Raw genomic sequence first — 20,926 nt, 5'->3', positions numbered from 1 at the left:
TCTTGCCCTGGCTACTCAAACAGCTGGTGCATTCTCTTCCTCCAGTTTTCAAACTTAGTGTCACCTCCAGAAAGAGACCTTCTCTGAAGATCCATCTGAGATAGGGGTAGATCCCTCTACCTCTCCCCCTCTCTCGTTAACCTTTATATGTTTTTGGTAGTTATCCTAATTTGTATTTACCTTGTTTGTATATTTGTTTATTCCAGTATTTTTTGTCTGCCTTTGCCCACAAAAACTGTAAGCTCCTGGAGGGCAGAGTCTTTACCTGTTTTGTTCTTGGCTGCTTCTGGTAAGTAGCCAGTGTTTTATAAGTAGTGGAATGAAAGATGGGAGAAAAGGGAGGATCGAAGGAGAAAGATGAATCAAAGGAGGAGAAGAGAGAAAAACAGAGTTCAATATACCATAAAACTCTCATGGAAACTTGGAAGAAATATCAACATTTTTCCATTAAAAGAAAAAAGTCCTTCTAGCCAAGATCATCAAATATAACAACAGGGCTAAGGGGTGATTAGATAAAAAAAGGTTTAAAAATAACCGTCATCTCATTTCTTCTTAGGGAGGTTAAATATGAAAATGGATACCAAGTACTGTAGCTGGCACAGTGCCAGACACCACTGCTTAAAACTGTTAATTACTTTTATTCTTAGTCACTGCCATAAAAAAGCTATAGGGTCTTTCCCAATGTCAGATAGTTTTTGACTCAGATCTAATGGTACAACCAGAGTGTGTTTAAGAAATAATCCCTGGCCTTGGTCAGGTAGCTCAGTTGGTTAGAGCATCATCCTGATATGCCAAGGTTGTGGGTTCAATCCCCCATCAGGGCACATATTAGAATCAACCAATGAATGTGTAAATAAATGAAACAATAAATTGATGTTTGCATCTATCTATCTATCTATCTATCTATCTATCTATCTATCTATCTATCTCCCTTCTTCTCTGTCTCTAAAATCAATAAAAAAAAAGAAGAGGAAGAAGCAAGCCCTTAGAAGGGCAGTTGTGTTCAAGTGGCCATATTGGGACCTCACATTTGGGCTGCCTGTAACATGGGGAAAGAATGCATTGTCAGAGTGAAAGAAGGAAGATCTGAATAATTGTTTCTACATTCTCCACACAACACATTTTAAGTAAACATCAGGATATCAGCCAAAATGGAGAATATATCATGTCCAGCAACATGTCCCCTGAGCCTTTACCCATTTCTTTTATTCTCTCTCTCCTACACAGGTGTGTCTTCCCCAGCCTCAGAAGCAAAACAACAGGGAACTCAGAACATTCTTTCTCATCAGTGTATGCATTCTGAGCCTAGATTCTCTTTAAAGGTAGATTTTAGGGGAAGGTAAAGACCTAACTAAGCAAAAAGGGGCGGGATGATGCAATAAGTGGGTCTAGTAGGAGATCAAGAAGCATTGAAAGTGATTCAAAAATTGAGAACACCCACTAACGTAACAGATCACATTCAGTCTGTGGCTGAAGTCATCAGACCGGCCTGCCCAAATGCTCATCTTACATGCAAGCAGGTCCTGGCACTGCCTCCCCCTCTGATGACCTCCACCACCACATGTCCAAGGGAAGAAGCCTCGGAATGGAGAACTTCCAGGGTCCACTCGTATAAGGAAAATCATCTGGGTTCTCAGATACAACTTTAGGCTTATTGTTAGGCAAACCAAAATTGTCTCATTATTTCCTCTCCACTAAGAAAACAGACTAGAAATAATTTTATTTCACAAGAACCTTTTAATCTGCATTTGCTGGAGGCTGAAGGAAATGTTTACCTTTAATTCTACCTTTCCCTTCTCCCTTTTTCTTTATCTCTGATCTTTTGGACAGAAATCTGAAACATAAAACAATGTCCAACAAGAATTCAAATCTCCACTGCATTATATTCTCTAATATGGTATTTGTTATGAAAAAAGTAATTATCATGCAAGCTCTTGGCCACAAAAAGTGAACTATATTATAAATACACTTATCATAACACCACATCTTCAGAACACTGGCAGAAAGCTAATCATTCCACAAATTATGAGCAACACATCCCTGACTTGAAGCACTCTCACTAAGCCAGTGGTTAGCAATCATAATATACTTTATCACATTGGACTTTTCAAAACAGCTTTGTTCAATTGAAAGATTTTCTGTACCAATTAGCCCCCTTTTTGTATGCCAAAAAAAGCCCTCAAGAAGCAGGAATTTTTGGCACTTGTTAGAAATACTACGGGCTCAAACAAGTTCCCACCTGCCTGAGAGTCCTTATTCTAGGACACCATGAATAACTGGGGGTGGATCACAGCGTTCCGTATCTTCAGCCTTCATGACTGAACAGGAACGGAGAATGTTAAGGTGCCATTGACATTTGCCAGAACACTGCAGTCTCTTTCATTTTAATGAGTACAACCACAGGCTTCCTTATTCTGATATTTATCTAAGTAAATGACCTCTTAAGAAACAATCACCTTATAAGGGAAGTCTAAAGTTTTCTTTCTGTCCTCAGGCTCTTGAAACACAACCAAACATCCAAAGTGGTTAACTATTTATAAGCAAAGCAAATGATCCACAATCTGTTTTTAATACATAGGGAGCCTCTAAGAGTACCCAAGGATTCCCTCACCCAATTCCCACGTTCTTTCCTAACATCCTTCCCCACTGCTGTTCCCCTAAACCATGGCTTGGTTACTAGGGACACACACCTAGCAGGCAACAGCACAGCCGGAAGACTCTGCTGCCTCACTTCCTTCAACAACAGGAAGGTGGTAGAGAACCCCTCTAACCCTAAGCTCATTACCACTGACCTTTTCCCTTCCTTCTTCCCAGGGTAATTGTTCCCTTTTCTGTACCTCCTTTTATGGGGATAAACTATAGCAAACTCTGGGGCTCCTGAATCATGTGGCCTTGTCAGAGGGTACCAGTTCAGCCAGCTAGGACATGGTCTGGACCATTAGTGGGGAGGTAAGACAAAGGTAGGGAGAAGATTACAAAAGCACACCAACCTGTCACAGCTTCTGTCTCTGCGCCCACCTTTCTTGATAATTGTGGGTGGAGAACAAACAAGGAAAGCCCCTGGTTTGACTTTACAATCCTATAAGCACCGAAGAACCTCTCAAGGTTCTGCAGTTCAGATTCCCTCTTAAGATGGCTGCCCACCTTATAGGCACAGAGGGATGTGGCTGGGAGAGGGAAAATTTGTGCCCTCCAGTTTGGTAGTCCTTGACACCACCCCAAACCACCTATCAGGGGTTACCCAGCTTCATTCTCTGTGCCTCAGGTCTTCCTGAAAGATGCCTCCTTCTCAAGGTTCTAGTCCGCCAGCTTTAGAGACCTTCTCTGAGAGTAGTACCCCAGGGCCCATACAGAGACCTGCACTCTTCTCACCTGCAATAGTAGTGACGGCCAAACTTGGCCCAGTGATCTCGGACAATTTCCTCCACACTCTGCTTCCGGGCAGCGATAATGGAGAGCCAGACCAAGACAGCCCAAAGGCCATCTTTCTCCCGGAGGTGATCAGAGCCTAGGAGAGAAAGAAATATTCTGCTGAGGATTTGTTCCTGGGGGGAAAGTAAAAACTAAATGAACTCTGAAGACCAGACAGCAATTGTCACATTGAAATGCCTGGATATATTTATTTATTCATTGTGTTAAAATATCTGTCCCATAAAATACTTATATTTCCAAAAACATGTAACTGAAATTCAAATAACATAAGATAATAGAAAATAAATAAAATAAGGTCCTATGAATTATTAAAAGGAGCCAAGTTGACAGCACACTTGCCGAACAGTCTCATTCATTTGGTAAGTATTTGGTGATTTTTACCCTAGATTAAGCATTGGTCTGAGTAGTTAGGACACAGCAGCAATACTCATAAAGCTTGAATTCAAGTAGGTGGAGGTGGGTAGCAACAGAAGAGTGGACAAATTAAAGAACAAGATGCATCAAATAAGGCCAAGGGCTAAGAAAAAAACTAACTGGGTGATAATGTCACAGACTGTAACAGCAGCAAAGGCTTCTTGATCTATGAGGTAATTTACCTACAGTGGGGTTTGACAAAAGCCCCCCAAAAGGTATGTGTGCCCACCCAGAACCTGCAAATGTGACCTTATTTGGAGAAACAGTCTTGTAAATATAATTAAGTTAAGGACCTTAAATGAAATCATCCTGAATTACCCAGGTGGGCTCAAAATCCAATGACAAGTATTCTTAGAAGAAAAGGAGACACAGACAGATGGCACAGAGACAGGCAAAGATGGGAGTCATGCTGCCACAAGCTAAAGAATGCACAAAGCCACCAGAAATTGAAAGAGGTAGGAAAGGATTCTCCCCTAGAGCCTTCGGAAGGAGGCTCTTCCAACACGTCAATTTTGGACTTCTGGCCTTCAGAACTATGAGAGAATAGTACATTTCTGGTGTTTTAAGCCACCCATTTTGTGATAATTATTATGGGAGCCGTAGGAAACTAATACAGGTAGTCAGCATCAGCCCCCCTGAGGTGATGACATCTGAGTTTACACCTGAGAAGAAGTCGGTCTGCCAAGATCTCAGGACAAAGCGTTCCAAGCAGAGGGACAATGACCACAAAGTCCTGAAGGCAGAAATAAACTGCAAAGCTTAACCCTGCAACTATTTATAGAGAAAGAGATGCAGATTCATGGGCATTCACATGAATGAGAGCAGTCTAAACAGATAGTTTCCTGTACAAAAAGAACCCAGAAGTATGTGTTGTAGGCCCATTTAAGCATCTGTGTATTGGCCAATCATAAGCTCCCTCCAATGTGAATAGAGCCCTGAATACAAAGGAACATACACTATTGCATGACAAATGTAGTATAATGGGGAGACATGGGGGAGGCTCTGGAACTAGGGTTTTCAACCAAACTCTGCTGCTTGCCAGGTATGAGGAGTTATTGCAAAGATGATAATCTTTCTGAACCCCAACTTCTCATCTATAAATTGGGGACACCATCACCAATATGTGGGGTTTTCATATCAATTTAATCATGTTCGGAGGGTAGGCTCTTGAGTCAAATTGTTCATGTTCAAATTCTGGCTCAGCTACTTGCCTTTGTGTGACTTGCTGTCCTCACCTGCAACACAGGGATAATAATAGCCTCTACCCCATGGGGTTACCATCGGGATGAAGCAACTAAGCATGCCGAGGTATTTAGAACACTGACTGGGATGTCACCAGCAGTTGTTGTTGCTATTGATCTTGTTGGCAATTCATGTAAAGCACCAACAACAGTGCTGATTCCTCAACACACACTTTGAGGCAAATTGATCTCAATTATTCACATAAATTTATCCTCTGTCTCTAGCAATAGCAATGTCTTAAGAAGGCAACTGGGACCAAGGGGTGGACCACTTCTTCTTGCAATAGAGCAATCAGAGTAGACAACAGTTCTCTTGGGTTTCAGGGCTATGAAACATACAGAGAAAATAAAAAAAGGAGACCTGATGTCACAGAGCTGTTTAAATCTTGAAAATGTTGGGGAAATGCCTTGGTTACATTAAGCATCTTTGATAACTTCTCAACAAAGCTTACCCTTTCGGTTACAGTTACTGTGGTAAATGTTGAATGTTTTTCCTCAAAAAGGAAAACATACAGCCTTGAGTGGGCAGGGGAGGCAGTTAAGGGAGAAAAAGGATGTGTTTAGTTCTTCCTGCACACTGACCATCGTTTGCTGATGACACGCTGCATGTCTGGTTAAGAGGGCCCTGGGTTTCAACCATCCCACCATGGAGTGACTCTAGGCTCACTCAGTGAATTCTTTGCTATGAAAATGGAAGAAGTTTGGAAGATGCTAGGTTAGCTCCATGGTCAAGTGCCAAAAAAAAAAATCTAGGAAACTCTGCCCAGTGGAATAATTTTAAAACCCTTTGTCCTTTTATAGCTGAACAATCACTTTTATTTACTGGTGAGAGAAAAATACCCTTTTGTTCTAAAACATGGGCTTTGCATACCTTGCATCTCCAGCTGGATTACATTACCTGGAGAGACAACCATTAGATGCTATTAACTGTGAGATAAGATGTCAAAATTTAGTGGCGAGGAGACATAAAGTTCTTTTAGCAGGATTTAAAGAAATAACTTCAACCATTTGTAGCCAACTGCATAGTAGATTGTGAGTTGGCTTGGGTATACTTGCCTTACAAATTAAACATTTGCCAAGATTCCTAAGGGACCAACGATCAAGTAGAATTAACTGTGCTCTTTACAGCTCTTTGAGGTGAGGTGGAGACATTGATGATGCTGCAAATACACAGATGTTTCCCCTGGATTCTCTCCCTGTGCTTTGGAGGAGCTATACACCACACCATTAGCAATGGCTGCCTCCGAAGTGGCAGAATCACAGGTGTTTTTCTTCTGCTGCTGACATATTCCCACAATAAACACATATTATTTTCATAATAAGACAGAAATAAAAATGTAAGCCATCAATAGTATAGAAATTCACATTTAAAAACATGAATTCCATTTACCAAGAGCTAGCTGGGGTATTAAAGGGATCAATACCACTTATGAACAGGCGATAAACTTTGAACCTATCGATCCCATTACTTAGATTGAACAACATAGCTTTTTAGAGCATAGAGATCGAGTGATCCCTCCCTCTCCTTGTGGGGCTCTCAGGCCTTAGGGTTAGGATCAGGGATGTTCTGCAAGGCTTCATAAAATCAGGATGGGAAAGGAAGGAGAGCCACCTCTGAGCTATCAATGTTGGCCTTTGGGGAAGCTGGGCTTGGGGGATGGGGTCTGCTTGTCTCACAGAGAGACCCCCATAGCAAGGATGAAGCTTCAGGTTCATATCAAAAGTTCCCACAACCATTTCCACTGTTGCTGACCTCAGGTGGAGAGGGAGTTCACCCAGCCAGCATTTCACCTCATTTTTCCCAGGCAAAATCCCAACATTCTGTGAACCGTTAAGGAGTTGTTTGGGGTGGGGGAAGCAAATAAGATATTTCTTTACTTACTCACCTTACATATTCATATCTGCTCTGTCTTTAAAATATGAGATCCCAGAAAAAAATTCTTCTACTGTAGCATTTATCCACATTATTGCCAGTAAAAATTTTAATAGCCTATTTTTTTAAAGCAGTTTTAGCTCCAAAGCAAAACTGAACAAAAAGCATAGGGAGTTAACGTATATTTCCTGTCCCAGGCAAATACTGCCACCCCCACCACGAATGTCCCCCACCAGAGTGGGATATCTGTTACAGCTGATGAACCCACACTGACACACCATTATCACTCCAAGTCCACAGTTGACACTACAGTTCACTTGTGGTGTTAGATATCCGATGGGTTTTGACAAATACATAATGATATGTATTCATTATTAGAGTACATAGAGCAGTTTTACTGCTCTAAAAACCTTCTGTGTCTGGCCTGTTCGTCCTTCTCTCCCTCCTAGCCCCTGGCAACCATTAATCTTCCTACCATTCTTCATAGTTCTGCCTGTTCCAATTATCATATAGTTGGACTCAGACCATATGGAACCTTTTCAGTTTCACATCTTTCACTTAGTTGTATGCATTTAAAGTTCCCCCATGAATTTTTATGGCTTCGTAGCTCATTTCTTTTTAGCACTGAATAACATCAGTATAATTTTTTCTTCTGGATTCCTGGCTGGTGGTGCAGCCAGAGCTTGCCACCTGACTGAGGACACTGCAAGGAGCTTTTACTTATGTTCCCAAAGCCTGTAAGTACCACTCATCTTGCCTTCCTTCTTCCTGGCCAGCCCCGCCTGAAGCTGAACAACCCAGAGAAGCAGCTGTCCACACCCAGATACCAGAAGGAAGGCACTCAGCGCTTTCCTGACATGACTCCAGCACAAATGGGTACAAAAACAGAAAGACTATTTTTTCTCAGTAGAAACATCCCTGTTCCCCCTCCACCCAAATTAGACTTCCAATTCTCTCAAGCTTTAAAACCGTTATTGCTTTGAGCTGGCAGTACACCGGTAAGTAGAGTGACCTCACAAAAGAAAAGAAGAAAAGGAAAGAGTCCTCAATTGTCTCAGGCATCCATTTGAACTTTCTTCAAATGCGAATCCCAGTGCAGGCAAATTGGCTCCATCAGACATCACACAAGTTGCAGGCAGGTCAAGTCACCTCGGCAGACACTCAGCTCAGGCAAGCCTGAGTGTGTCAATGAGGAAAATAGAAATCATTTTGCACTTGCTGTCAACTCCAAGCTGAACTGTGGGTTAGTGATTCTCAACTTAGGCTGCCCATTAGAATCACCTAAAGAACTTATTGAACGACACCAATGCTCAGAATTTTGGGCAATGAGAGCCAGGCATCAGTATGTTCTTTTTAAGTTCCTTGGGTGATTCCCATGGTGCAACCAAGCATATAAAGCCCCTGCTTTACATGAAGAGTACTCAGTCCCCTCCTGGGGGCAGATCACTTAGAGGTAGGCAATTATACCTCTTCCTCTTTTTGTTTAAATTTAATGTTAAAGAAAGGTAGACACTGCTCTCCAGTTCACAGACGTCACTGGCCTTGCTGAGGCGGGGACTCTCGCTGGAGTCAGCTTCAATGTCCTGGTTTCTTCCTGCCCTTTTTGTTTGGAAAACTTGTGAGGTTTTTGCCAGTTGGGGGGTAACTAACTCATCCTGGTCTGCCTGGGACTTTCCTGATTTTAGCACTAAACATCCCACATCCCAGGAAACCTCTCAGTCCCAGGCAAACTAGGATGGTTGGCTGCTCACTCACTCAGAGAGGTTCCTGATGGTTTTGACGATATGTGTGCCTTCAAGACGAACCTGAGCACATACATCTCCTGGAGCCAGAAATGACAGGAAATAGAGACACAAACCTTGCTCTTGGAGCAGAACTGCTGAGCGAGATAAATTCCATTCTTAGAAGAGCAATAGCAAAGCACCAAGCACTGAACCTAATATTTTAAACACCTATTATCTATTTTTTCACAATTTGATAGCTCCTTTTTACAGATAAGAGATCGAGGTTAGGCTATTTGTGTGAAATCACACAGAGACTAACTGGGCAGTTCAGCACGGACCCCTGTGGCCTTCCCGACTACCAGAACAGCCCAGTATGGCTGCGGACATCACAGGGAAGCAGGTCACATGCCCCACGCGCATGGAGCAGAGGCAGCCCTTCTGAAGATTCAGGTAGTAGGTTTGCCTTTCTTCTTTTTCCCACTAGACGAGCAGGAAAGTTGCCAAATTTCCCTTTACTTCTCCTTTCATATCAATGTACTCTTTTCATTTGCAAATGAAGTTTTCATGAATTTGCAGTAAAATCCTTCCCATCTTCCCTTTATCCACTCAAGACAAGCATTTGTTGTTGTTTTTTAAATAGTACAGTTATGAGGGAAAAACTGGGAGACACACCTTGCAGGTGAATCTGAGATTGGAGAACACACTACAGAACTGAGACCGGCATTTTCCTCTATGTCTCAAACCACTTTAGTTGGCCAAAAAGCAAGACTCATGACAAAACTCATTTTTCCATGCATTAAAAAACAAGTGCTTTTTAAAAAGTAAATGCTCTAATATTTTCACCAGTTGGAGAACAAAGCTATGCTGCATGTAGGCAGGTCAGAGCTGGCTGGCAGCTCAGAAAGGCTTTACTGCTCAAAAAGGCAGCAAGCAGCTGACAAACGGAGCCAATCCTTTGCTGTGGGCAACATTGCTCCTCCCAATAATAAGACTATGTAACAGTGAATTTGATGATAATCACGAGGACAATGATGATACTAATAATAATAATGTTTGGCACAAAAATGCTGCAGGACTTTTGGATAATATCCTGAGCGTAGCAAGACCCTGTAACCTCCGTTAGAGAATGACCTGTGTCTGAAATTCCTCATTGCTCTACCCCAGCCCCGGCTCACAGGAGGTGCACAGTAAATGCTCATTGAATGAATAAATGAATGAGTGAGTGAAACTCCAGTATGAACTTCAATATAATTCATCAGATTCATACCTCACTTAAACTAGCTAACTAGAAGCTACGTGGAATGTTACAGTAGACAAAACATTGCAGATCATCCCTCTAATGAGGAAACTGAGGCCCAGAGAAGTTGAAGCAGTCTCTGTAAGGCAGTTCAGTCAACCACTGAGAGGTGAGTCAAAGTTGGGGCGAAGTCTGTCAGTTCCTGGTGCTGGGCTGTTTACATGATACCAGTCTCCCAAGTCCCCTTGCATCCCTCCCACTTCCATCTACTGGAAGAACCAGATGGGAGAAAATGACCCCTCAGCATTTTCTTAAACAGGGGCAGCAGGGTACTGTGCTGAGCCTGTCATATTAAGTTTGAATCCTGGCTCTGCCACTGTGACCTTGCCAGTGGCTTGACCTCCCTCCCTAAGCTTCAGTGACCTCATCTGTAAAGTGAGGGTCAGCATGGTCCATTGCTGAGAAGTCTCAGTGACATAATATATACAAGGCCTTAAGCATTACATCTATTACTTAGGAGCAACTCAAAAAATAATACATATTAGCACTATTTCATTAGCACATGTCCTAGGGCGGTTAACCCATCCATCCCAGAGGAGGGGAAAGCATTACACTATCTGGGCTGGCCAGCTGCTACGCTTCTCTCACCTGACCATACCACCACAGGAAGGTAAGGGGCAGTGGGACCTTCTAACTCATACATCTCCTCTCCTTTCTTTGTCACCACTGCTGATGGGAACAACACAACTCTCTGAGAATTCTTCCTTGACTGGACATAACAGTGCAAGAAATCTCTGCAGTGGGTATAAGGTCTGCACCACAAGACTGCGCATCACAAAGCTATGCAGTCACTACACAGTGCAGCCCCCTAGGAACTAGCAGAAAGCAGGTGGAGAAGCCTCAAAGCACAATTTCAGGGATTGTGTCTTTAAATACCAAGGGATGGGCCCCATTGTTAAACATCCCTTGGCAGACACTGTGAAAAGACACAGACTGTTCAGAATTCTTCAATCTGTGGCTAAGGGCCATGGTTCCCCAGGATCCCCAGTCCCAGAATGCACGTACTGCTAAGTGCAGACACCGCCTCAGGGGCCCATTCCTTTGTTTCTGCTCCACACTTAGGTGTCACACAACACCCTGTCCTGCGTCCTGCCACCTTTCATCAGCCTGGAGAACAAACTGAGGGAACTGGAACCATGGAGACCCCAAGGAAAGGATCTGATGTGATGAAGACAGTCTTCTCACGGTGGGAGGGAGCTCGTTTCCCAGGACTGATAGTTTGTAGAGGGTCCAGAAGGGAGTTTCAGTTTCCAGACTTTACAAAAAGGCACTTGGGGATGTCAATCACGGCACCTCTGTGCTCTGGCCCAGCCTGGATTGAGCTGCACGCGTGCGCATGGCCTGTTTCAGCTAGCCCAGCAGAGGCTCCGCTCTCTTTAGCACTGACGTTGCTACTCCACATCACATCTGCTACCCAGCCAAATCTACACAGGCTGGCCACAAACGAAAGAAATGTGGAAGAACCTCAATGATCTGACATTCACAGATACGTGGGCCTCTTTCTCTAGAGGGTTGGACAGATATTGAAAGAGCCGAATGTACAGCTCATGATCAGTAAGATAGGGAATGCACTAAAGCTTTCATTTATTTTACCTTTTTGAAAATATACATTTGATAAAATAATTGTACAAATAAGAGACAGCTACATCTATTCGATACTTGTTCCACAGATCTTGTTAGGTTGTGCATCGTTCATGTGTGAAATATACATAAAGGAAGAGGTGTGGCCCTGAAATTGTTGTAAACTGTATAACTATTAGGGGAGATAAAAATACATCCACAAAACAACCAGAGAATAAGTCAATTATATAAACCGAAAGACAATAGAGCAGAGAAAATTTATGCTAAATGCTGCAACAATTTCGTATATATGAAAAGTCACTAAAGCTGGAACCTAGCCCACTGCTGAACATGGCTATTTATAGGTAATTGTCAGCAACCCTCACACAGGAAATAATCAAATTAATTAAACAAATTATAAATACTTAACAGTATTTGAAATTTAAAATCTGTTCATTAACTCAAGTTTGTGGAAGGAGTCATCCTAGAAGTGCTTTGTTAGCTATGTGGTGACTGAAAAGATCAAAACATTATTTTTAAATTTTATATAATTCTGATTTTACTGTAATTTATAACATCCATCCTTATCCCCTTCCACCTGGTGTATATTTGTGTGGTTTTGTTTTTATGAATCCTCCCAAATGTTGGGATACTCTACTGCCTGGATGCCCAGAAATACATTCACTCAGAATAATAAAAATATAACTACTAATAATATAAATAAAAAACACCAAAATGGAAAGTCTTTGTTTCTTCCTTCCTGCTACATTTTCATTCATCCACCCTCCATCTATCATTCCAGCCTTCCTTCCATTCTTCCTTTCCTTCCTTCCTCCCATCCCTGCATCCATCCTGCAAACACTCAAAGCCTGTCATATATCTGGGAAGCAGAGCTGAACGAGACAGGCATGGCCCCTGTCCTCGGTGCACCTTCCATTTCTGCATGGCAAGCAGAGGGACCCAGCAAATCTTAAAACACTAGAAAGGAGCTTGAGATTTCCCATGACATGGAATACACACATACTCTGGGCCTCTTCCTTCTGCACTAGAGACTGGGCAGATATAAACAACAGCCAACTTCTAGAGCTCCAGTCTATACTCTGGAGTCTAGTGGAACAGTTGGTGTGACAATGATGGACAAGTCATTTTGGTGCCAGGAAACCTGGATTCAATTCCAAGTTTCCAGAAAGAGATGGATGTATGCAAAAGGCTTAGCAATACCTCAGCACATTCTAGTGCTCATTTAAAAAGATCATTATTATTGTGAAAAACTCAACAGAGAGCAGTCTCTTGCAAACAATAAAAATTTTTGCATTGCCTGATTTTACTTAGCAAATTTGTATGGCTATCGACCTTAGCTTTTTAAAAAACATAATAAAAGTAGTAGTGATACTCAAGGTGGTGGTCAAGCTTGGAACTTATCCAAGTGTTCACAAAGAGGGCAATTCTTCAGTGTTTACTGTAAAGGGACAAACTCTGGGCTGTGACAACTCATACACTCCCCAAATTGTAGGGCTAAAGGCAGTGATGGAAACTAGTAGAACATCATCAACAAATGACAAAAAACTTCACAGTTTTGGGTTTAGATCTTAGTTTTGGTATTTCGGTACATCCCTTTTTGTATATGGAACAAGTCCAGATTTCTTCAAATTCAGAATGTTATTAAAGTAGCCAGAATGCTATTGAGATGAACAGTTTTCTTCCATTGAAATGGGAGGATTTATAAAAGGTTATCCTTTCTCTCTGTAAAGCAGTTTTCCAGACCTCTTCCCAGAAAGCGGGTGAATACCTGGCCCTAACACAAAAGATGATTTGGCTTCTTAAATGACCTTGGTTCTTTGACAGGACAGTGAACACTGGTTTCCCATCACCTGGGAACTGGACCTCTCCATAGGAGAGAAAGCTGAACAGCAACCCATCCGATCACCAGCTCACAGCCTTGGAAAGGTCTGGGTGCTCAAGAAGCCAGCAAGGGAAATTTCTATCCAGGATATATTCTGCTCATCTTGGATGAAAAGCTTGGCATTCTAGAGCATGAGGCAGATCCATAATTTCAACCTTTCCTGGCACTAAATCATCTATTTCTAGTTGGTACACAGCCCCACACCTCAGGGACACTGGAAAAGGCCTGCTCTGGAAACAGTCTGGTTAAATTTTAGATGCATCTTTCTCTCCAGTCTCAGCTCTAAAACCTTTCCATCTCTCTACTTTCTCTCCCTTAATTAGGTAAATTACTTGATTCTGAAAACTATATCCCAAGGTAAAAAGGAAGCGCCTGTGATCAGCTGACTTTTACAGGTTGGAAGTGAGGTCAGAGTGGCCAGATGACTTGTCCGTATGTGGCAGGTAAGGGTCTTGAATATCATCAGCCTCACATTCCTGGGCCTCGAGACTTCCTGGATCACACCTAATGTGGCATCTCAGGCACACTCTTTCTACCATGTCTGATAGAAAACAAAAGTACTGATTCTCAATAGAGCAATGCTTTCTTCTCCTGACTGCAAGTCAGAATTATACAAGGATACTTATTTACAATGACATTCTCAGGCCCCACTCTGCCAGGAATTCCAAGTATTGGTAGGATAGAAAAATCTGTGTTTTTAGCAAGCTTTCTAGGTAATTCTGATGCAACCAGCCCATACCTCTCCAAGAACTGGTGTTAATAAAGCCAGGTGTAAGAGCAGAATGAAGCCACTTTCTCCTTCCAAGGCTGAGTGGTCCAGTTTCTCAGGCCTTCTAACAGCCATTTACTGTTGAGTGCTAGAGGGATGGAATTAGTTATGCTTTCATCGGAAAGACTGGTCAGCGGTGGAAAGTGACATGTATTGTGTGGGAGGAGACCTGTCTTTTAGTTGAACTGTAATTTAATTCAAGTGGAGCTCTTTTCACAGGCACTGGGGCCCTGGGTAAAGCACTCAACCACTTCTTGGGCTCAGGAGTTCCATGTGTCAAGTCATGTTCATGTCTCCTGAACCTGAAGAGGAGTGGAGGAAGCAGTACCTTTGGGGCTCTTCTGTACACTGAAAAATCTCGTGTGCTCCTTGAAAGGAAAATGATAGACAAACATAACCATGAGAAACTTTAAACTTTCCTTTGAGTCCAGCCTACATGTTGCAATCAGCAAAGCTGTTGGAAAGCAAAACTCGCTGAGCAGTGCAGGCAGGGCTCCCTCCTGTGAGCACTTTGGTTTCCTGTCCCCACCTGTGTCAAGTCCCAGCCTCTAAGCTGGGCAGGCAAAGGGCTTCAGAAACCGGCTTCTCCTCACTCACGTTTCCAGCCCTGCTTCCTGATACTCCCTTCTCCACCCTATCCTATATGTCAGAGGTGAGCATACTGTAGTCCATGGAACACATATGGACTTAGGCCTATTTGTGTTAGTAAATTTTTACTAGAACTCAGCATGCTCAGTTGTTGATGTCTTGTCTATGGCTGCTTTCGTGCCACAGCGGCAGAGCCACATAACTGTGAAAGAGACTGTACGTAGCCTCTTAGTCTGCAAAACCTAAAATATTTACTATCTGCCACTTTACAGAAAAAGCTTGCCAACATTTCTGGCTATGACTGAAAATAAACACATTTTACAAGGAGACCTACTATACACATAGATGCCTGTGTGCATATTTATATGTATATAGTTCTTGAAATAACATTTACTTGTGCTGAATACAATGCATTCTGATAGTTTTTAGCCTATTAGATTTTTTAAGCTCTTCATGACGTGATACTAATCTCATTACCCCAAATGAGTCTTGATTAATCTGTACATTTGGGAAACACTGCTCTAGACAAACTGAAACACTGGCTACTCACACAACACATGTCCCCCTGCTTTCCCACCACTGTTCCTCTCTTGACATTGCACCCTCCATTTGGCAAGTCCCTGACCTCTCATCTCTATGTGCACAAATACTTTCCATTCTTTAAGAACTGGGCCAACTCCATCTCTTCTATGGAATTGGCTTTGAACCTCCAGTCCTAAAGCATTTTCTCCTTTTCTCATCTCCCATAGTATTTTGTCTATTCCTGTATCATAAAACTTTAAAGTTTCTGCTTTATATAATAGTCATCTGTGCATCTTTCTAATTATGTACTCTAAAGGTCGAGTTTTTTAGGGGTATGTTCTTAATGATTTTGTATTCTACATACCATATAATTCAGTGCTTTATAAATGTAAGTACTTAGTAAATGTTTGTTAAATTGAAGTATGCAAATGTTTATTAGAGGGTATAATAAGGTTTACATGTGTAATATTTTATCCTTTCCTGTTAAAGACTAAAATTACATGGTAGATTGTAAGTACTCAATAAATGCTGATAAAGGTGAAGAGAGAGTGGGAGGGATAGCCCAGACTTACCAGTTTCCTTTCTAGTTGTTGTATCTGTGTTATTTTAATAACCAGGGGGCAGAATTATTATATACAATATATAATCTGGGATTTTTTTGAGTCAGTCACTGATTTGGACACAAAGAACACCAAAGAGGAAGCAAGCTGTTCACTTTGTTAGGCCTCAGCAGAGAAAGGGTGTCACACTTTGTGCTAAGCAGAACTGCCAGCCTCGTATTCTGAGTCCAAGCAGTGGTACTCGAGAGACCTCGATGTGGTCGCTCTTCTTCCAAGGAAACAAAGATGATGCCATCCCTCCTCTACCATTAATGGCAATGCTGCTAGGATTTGACTGATTTTGGTAACAGGATAAAATTCCCCAGGAGGAAATTTCTCAGGACCCGAACACAGCTGAAATGTTGTCATTATGACAACATTTGGTTCGATATCAGCAAATCAATCACAGAAGTTTATTAGATTCATAGAATAAAGGAGAAAAACATATTAATATTATCACTAGATTCCAAAAGGGCACCTGATAAATCCAATGGCTATTTCTAATAAGATTCTAAATAAAATGAGAATAGAGAAAAATATCTATGCATATATGATAAAGATTTTACCAATGCTAAAAAGCAATCATCAAACTAAACAGTAAAATATTGAATCTACTTTGATTAAAATCATGAACTATTACATTATTTAATATTATTTTGAAGATTGTAGCTAATATAATACAATATAATATTAAAACACAATAAAATATGAAAATATATAAAATGAAAATATTTATAAATATTATAAAACAAAAATAGTAATAGTTATATAATTGTATTCCTAAGGAAAAAATCCCAAGAGAAGGTAGAGTTTCTAGAAAAGAAAGTGCTAAAAGTAATAATGGGATGGGCTAAGGTGGTTGAAAACCAGAGAAAAGGCCTACATTAATCAATAGCTTCTCCTTATATAAGGACCAGGCAAATTAGAAAAGGAAACAAGGACATCAACATTAAAATCAAAACAGAAAAGCTCTATAGGATATATGACCCACTTTCTTCAATGAATAAGTTAGATGGAAAAAATGTAGAGGAGGAAAATGCAGGTTAACAGTGACCAGAGGGGAGGAGAAAGGGGGACACTGGGGGGAAGAGGAAGGTTGTCAAAGACCATGTATAAAGGACCCGTGGACAAAGACAATGGTGTGGGGGGGGGGGCAGAGGATTGAATGTTGGAGGGGGGGGTGGGCAGGGCAGGAGAGAAAATGGGACAACTGTAATTGAACAATAAAATTTTTGAAATAAATAAATATTTTTTTTAAAAAAAGAGACTTCAGAAGTATCAACCAGTGATAATGTAAGACTTTTTGGATTCTAATTGGAAAAAAAAAAACCCTACCATGTTGTGGGAAGTAGGGAGACTAGGAAACATTATTAAGACATAACTTTCACAGTTCCACTTCTGCACTTCTGTTTAGGATATGAAAATCTACAAGAGAATGTCACTCCTAGTAACAATAAAAGGCCTGGAAACTTACAAAACCATAACTTTTCTTGAACTCATTAGAGATCCAAAATCACAAGGCAATAAAGTAAAGTGAATTACAGAGTGATGAGCCCCTCCAAGGAGAGACAAGACACAAAACAGTCTCACTTTTGGCAGAGCACAGGAGAAAGAGGATGCTTCCATATAAGTGAATAGTAAGAAGTCACTGGCTGCTCACAAGAAAGTTTGGAAACAAACTTTCTGGCATGTAGGAGTGGATCAGCTGCTGCTGAGACAAACATGAAGCCCTTCCAGTTCCCCAGCCCTTTCCTTCAGAGGACACACAAGCCTTGAGCTCATAAATGTATGAGCTGCAAACCTTCTCATCCCAAGGACCCAGGCTACTGGACCCTTCTCATCCCAAGGACCCACTACTACTGGAATAGGGTTGCACTAACAACCTCTGCTCCTGGAGAGAGGGTAGGAAAATTTTTTGGGCCCAGATTCCACATTAATACTAAGAAGAGGTCAGCTGACCCTGGAGTCCCTGGTGATAGAAGTCTATTTTGTATGACAGGTATGCAGTGACTGCTGGAAGCTAAGGATAGAACAAAAACACTGAAAAAATCTCCTCCAGCACCCTATCCTTGCTTTCAACACATAGTAAAAAATATTCCACTTCTGGAAGAATTTGAAGCCTGTGGTGCACTAAAAATTATAATAGAAACAGTAAAATCCAAATCCAGCTTGACTCCTTACTAGATGACTTAACTTTGTACACTAAGGGCCTGATGGAAGACGTGCTGTGCCCATTCTGTGTATAAATATTATTTGCTTGAGTCTCTACTGTTCTTATTTCATCCAGCATTCAAAGAAAAATTCAATGAAAAACAAGAAGGAGTAAACCACTGCTTTATCAAGATAAGTAATCAAGAGAACCAGAAACTAAGATAAACCAGATATTAGAACTATCAGACAGGGAGGTTAAAATAACTATGTTTAATATTTTACATGATCTAATGAAAAAGATAAACAACCCATATAAATATATATGAGGGAATTATTTTCTAGAGGGTGGGCTCCTTGTAGTATCGGCTACCCCCAGTAGGTGAGTGTTTTAGGAACCCACCTGTATCAGTGTACCAGCTGGCATTGTTCTGAGAGGCTGTGTGTTGGCCTCAGTGATTTTTTTGGAAGACTCTCTTTATTTTTATTATTCTTGTTTATTCTATTACAGTTGCCCCAATTTCTCCCCCTTTGCCCTCCTCTGCCAAGCCTACCCCCCGCCTCACAATCAATCCCCACACTGTTGTCCATGTCCACGGGTCATTTATACATGTTCTTTGATGAATCCTTTCCCCTTCTTTCCACCATTCCTCCCTACCCCCCTTTCCTCTGGCAGCTGTCAATCAGTTTCCACGTCTCTGGTTCAGTTTTGCTCATTAGTTTACTTTGTTTGTTAGATTCCTCTCATAACTGAGATCATATGTTTTTTGTCTTTCACCACCTGGCTTATTTCAGCTAGCATAAGTCTTCAGTTCCATCCATGCTGTCACAAAGGGTAGGAATTCCTTCTTCTTTCTTTCTAGTCCATAGGATTCCATCATGTAAATGTATCACAGTTTTTTGATCCACACATCTATTGATGGGCACAGGCTGTTTTTAGCACTTGGCTATTGTAAATTGTGCTTCTATGAACATAGGGGTGCATAAGTTCTTTTCAATTGGTGTTTTGGGATTCTTAGGGTATATTCCTAGCAATGGAATCAGTGGGTCAAAAGGCAGTTCCATTTTTTATTTTTTGAGGACATTCCATACTGTTTTCCAAAGTGGCTGCACCAGTCTGCATTCCCCCAAGCGGTGCACTAGGGTTCTCTTTTCTCCACATCCTCACCAGAACTTGGTGTTTGTTGATTTATTGATGGCCATTCTGACAGGTGTGAGGTGATATCTAATCGTGATTTTAATTTACATCTCTCTGAGGTCTAGTGATTTTAACCTTCATATATCTATGCGCCTTCTGCATGTCCTCTTTGGAGAATTGTCTATTCAGGTCCTTTGCCCATTTTTTAATTAGATTGTTTGTCTTCCTGTCCTTGAGTTGTATGAGTTTTTATATATTTTGGAGATTAAACCCATGTCCAATGTATCATTGGCAAATATGTTCTCCCATGCAATTGGTTCCCTTTTCATTTTGATGATGTTTTCTTTAGCCATCAAAATGGCTTTTTAATGGAATTTAGTCCCATTTGTTCATTTTTTCCTTTATTTCCCTTGCCCTAGAAGATATATTGGCAAAAATATTGCTACATGGGATATCTGAAATTTTACTGCCTGTGTTTTCTGCTAGAACTTTTATGGTATCATGAGTTATATTTGAGTTTTTTTATTCATTTTGAGTTTATTTTGGTGTGTGATTAAGTTGGTGGTCTGGTTTCTTTTTTCTTTCTTTCTTTGCATGTACCAGTCTAGTTCTCCCAACCTCATTTATTGAAGAGGTTATTTTTACTCTATGTTACTTTATTCTATGTTTATGCCCTCTTTGTCAAATATTAATTGGCCATAGAGACAGGTTTACTTCTGGGCTCTCTATTTTGTTCCATTGATCTATATATCTGCTCTCATGCCAGTACCAGACTGTTCTGATTACAATGGCCTTGTAGTATAGTTTGATATCAAGTATTGTGATCCCTCTAACTTTTTCCTTTTTTCTCAAGATTGCTGTGGCTATTTAGGGCCTTTTTGGTTCTATATAAAATTTTTAAGTATTTGTTCCAGATGTATGAAATATGCCATTGGAATTTTAACAGGAATTGCATTGAATCTGTAGATTGTTTTGAGTAGTACGGACATTTTAATAATATTAATTCCTCCAATCCATGAATAGGGTATATGCTGCCATTTATATCTTTCCCAATTTCTTTCTTCAGTGTTCTATAGTTTTCCAAGTACAGGTCTTTTACCTCCTGGATTAAATTTATTCCTAGGTACTTTATTTTTTGTTGTTGTATTTGGTATAGTAAATGGGATTTTTTTTCTTAGTTTCTCTTCCTGATTGTTCATTGTTGATGTTCAAAAATGCCACTGATGTCTGAATATTGACTTTGTATCCCACTACTTTGCCAAATTCAGTTATTAGTTTGAGTAGTTTTTTGGTGGAGTCTATAGGGTTTTCTATGCATGCTATCATGTTGTCTGCAAATAATGACAGTTTTACTTCCTCCTTTCCGATTTGGATGCCTTTTATTTCTTCTTCTTATCTGATTGCTGTGGCTAGGACCTCTAGTACTGTCATGAATAAAGGTCATGAAAGCAGACACCCTTGTCTTGTTCCTGATCTTAGGAAAAGGAAAATGCTCTTAGTTTTTGCCCATTGAGTATGATGTTTGCAGTAGGTATTTTGTACGTTGAGGTATGCTACCTCTATTCCCACTTTGCTAAGTGTTTTTTATCATAAATGGGTGCTGGATTTTATCAAAAGCTTTTTTGGCTTCTATTGATATGATCATGTGGTTTTTGTTTTTCATTTTGTTTATGTGAGGTATCACATTTATTGATTTATGAATATTGTATCATCCCTTG

At 40.8% G+C, this 20,926-nt stretch overlaps 1 protein-coding gene across 1 annotated transcript in view; it reads right to left on the bottom strand.

Moving 5' to 3' along the window:
- PGM5 (phosphoglucomutase 5) overlaps positions 1 to 20,926 on the bottom strand; it is a 167,783-nt gene that overhangs the window by 43,542 nt on the left and 103,315 nt on the right. Inside the window, exon 8 of the mRNA XM_045840691.1 lies at positions 3,373 to 3,508. Within this exon, the coding sequence (XP_045696647.1) occupies positions 3,373 to 3,508 (136 nt within the window). The remainder of the gene's footprint in view (positions 1 to 3,372; positions 3,509 to 20,926) is intronic.

The sequence above is a fragment of the Phyllostomus hastatus genome, unplaced genomic scaffold, assembly GCF_019186645.2.
Source record: "Phyllostomus hastatus isolate PE091 unplaced genomic scaffold, TTU_PhHast_1.1 phas_contig_34, whole genome shotgun sequence".
NCBI lineage: Eukaryota > Metazoa > Chordata > Mammalia > Chiroptera > Phyllostomidae > Phyllostomus > Phyllostomus hastatus.
Note: the sequence above shows the minus strand (reverse complement) of the source record. Positions and strands in the feature narration are given on the sequence as shown.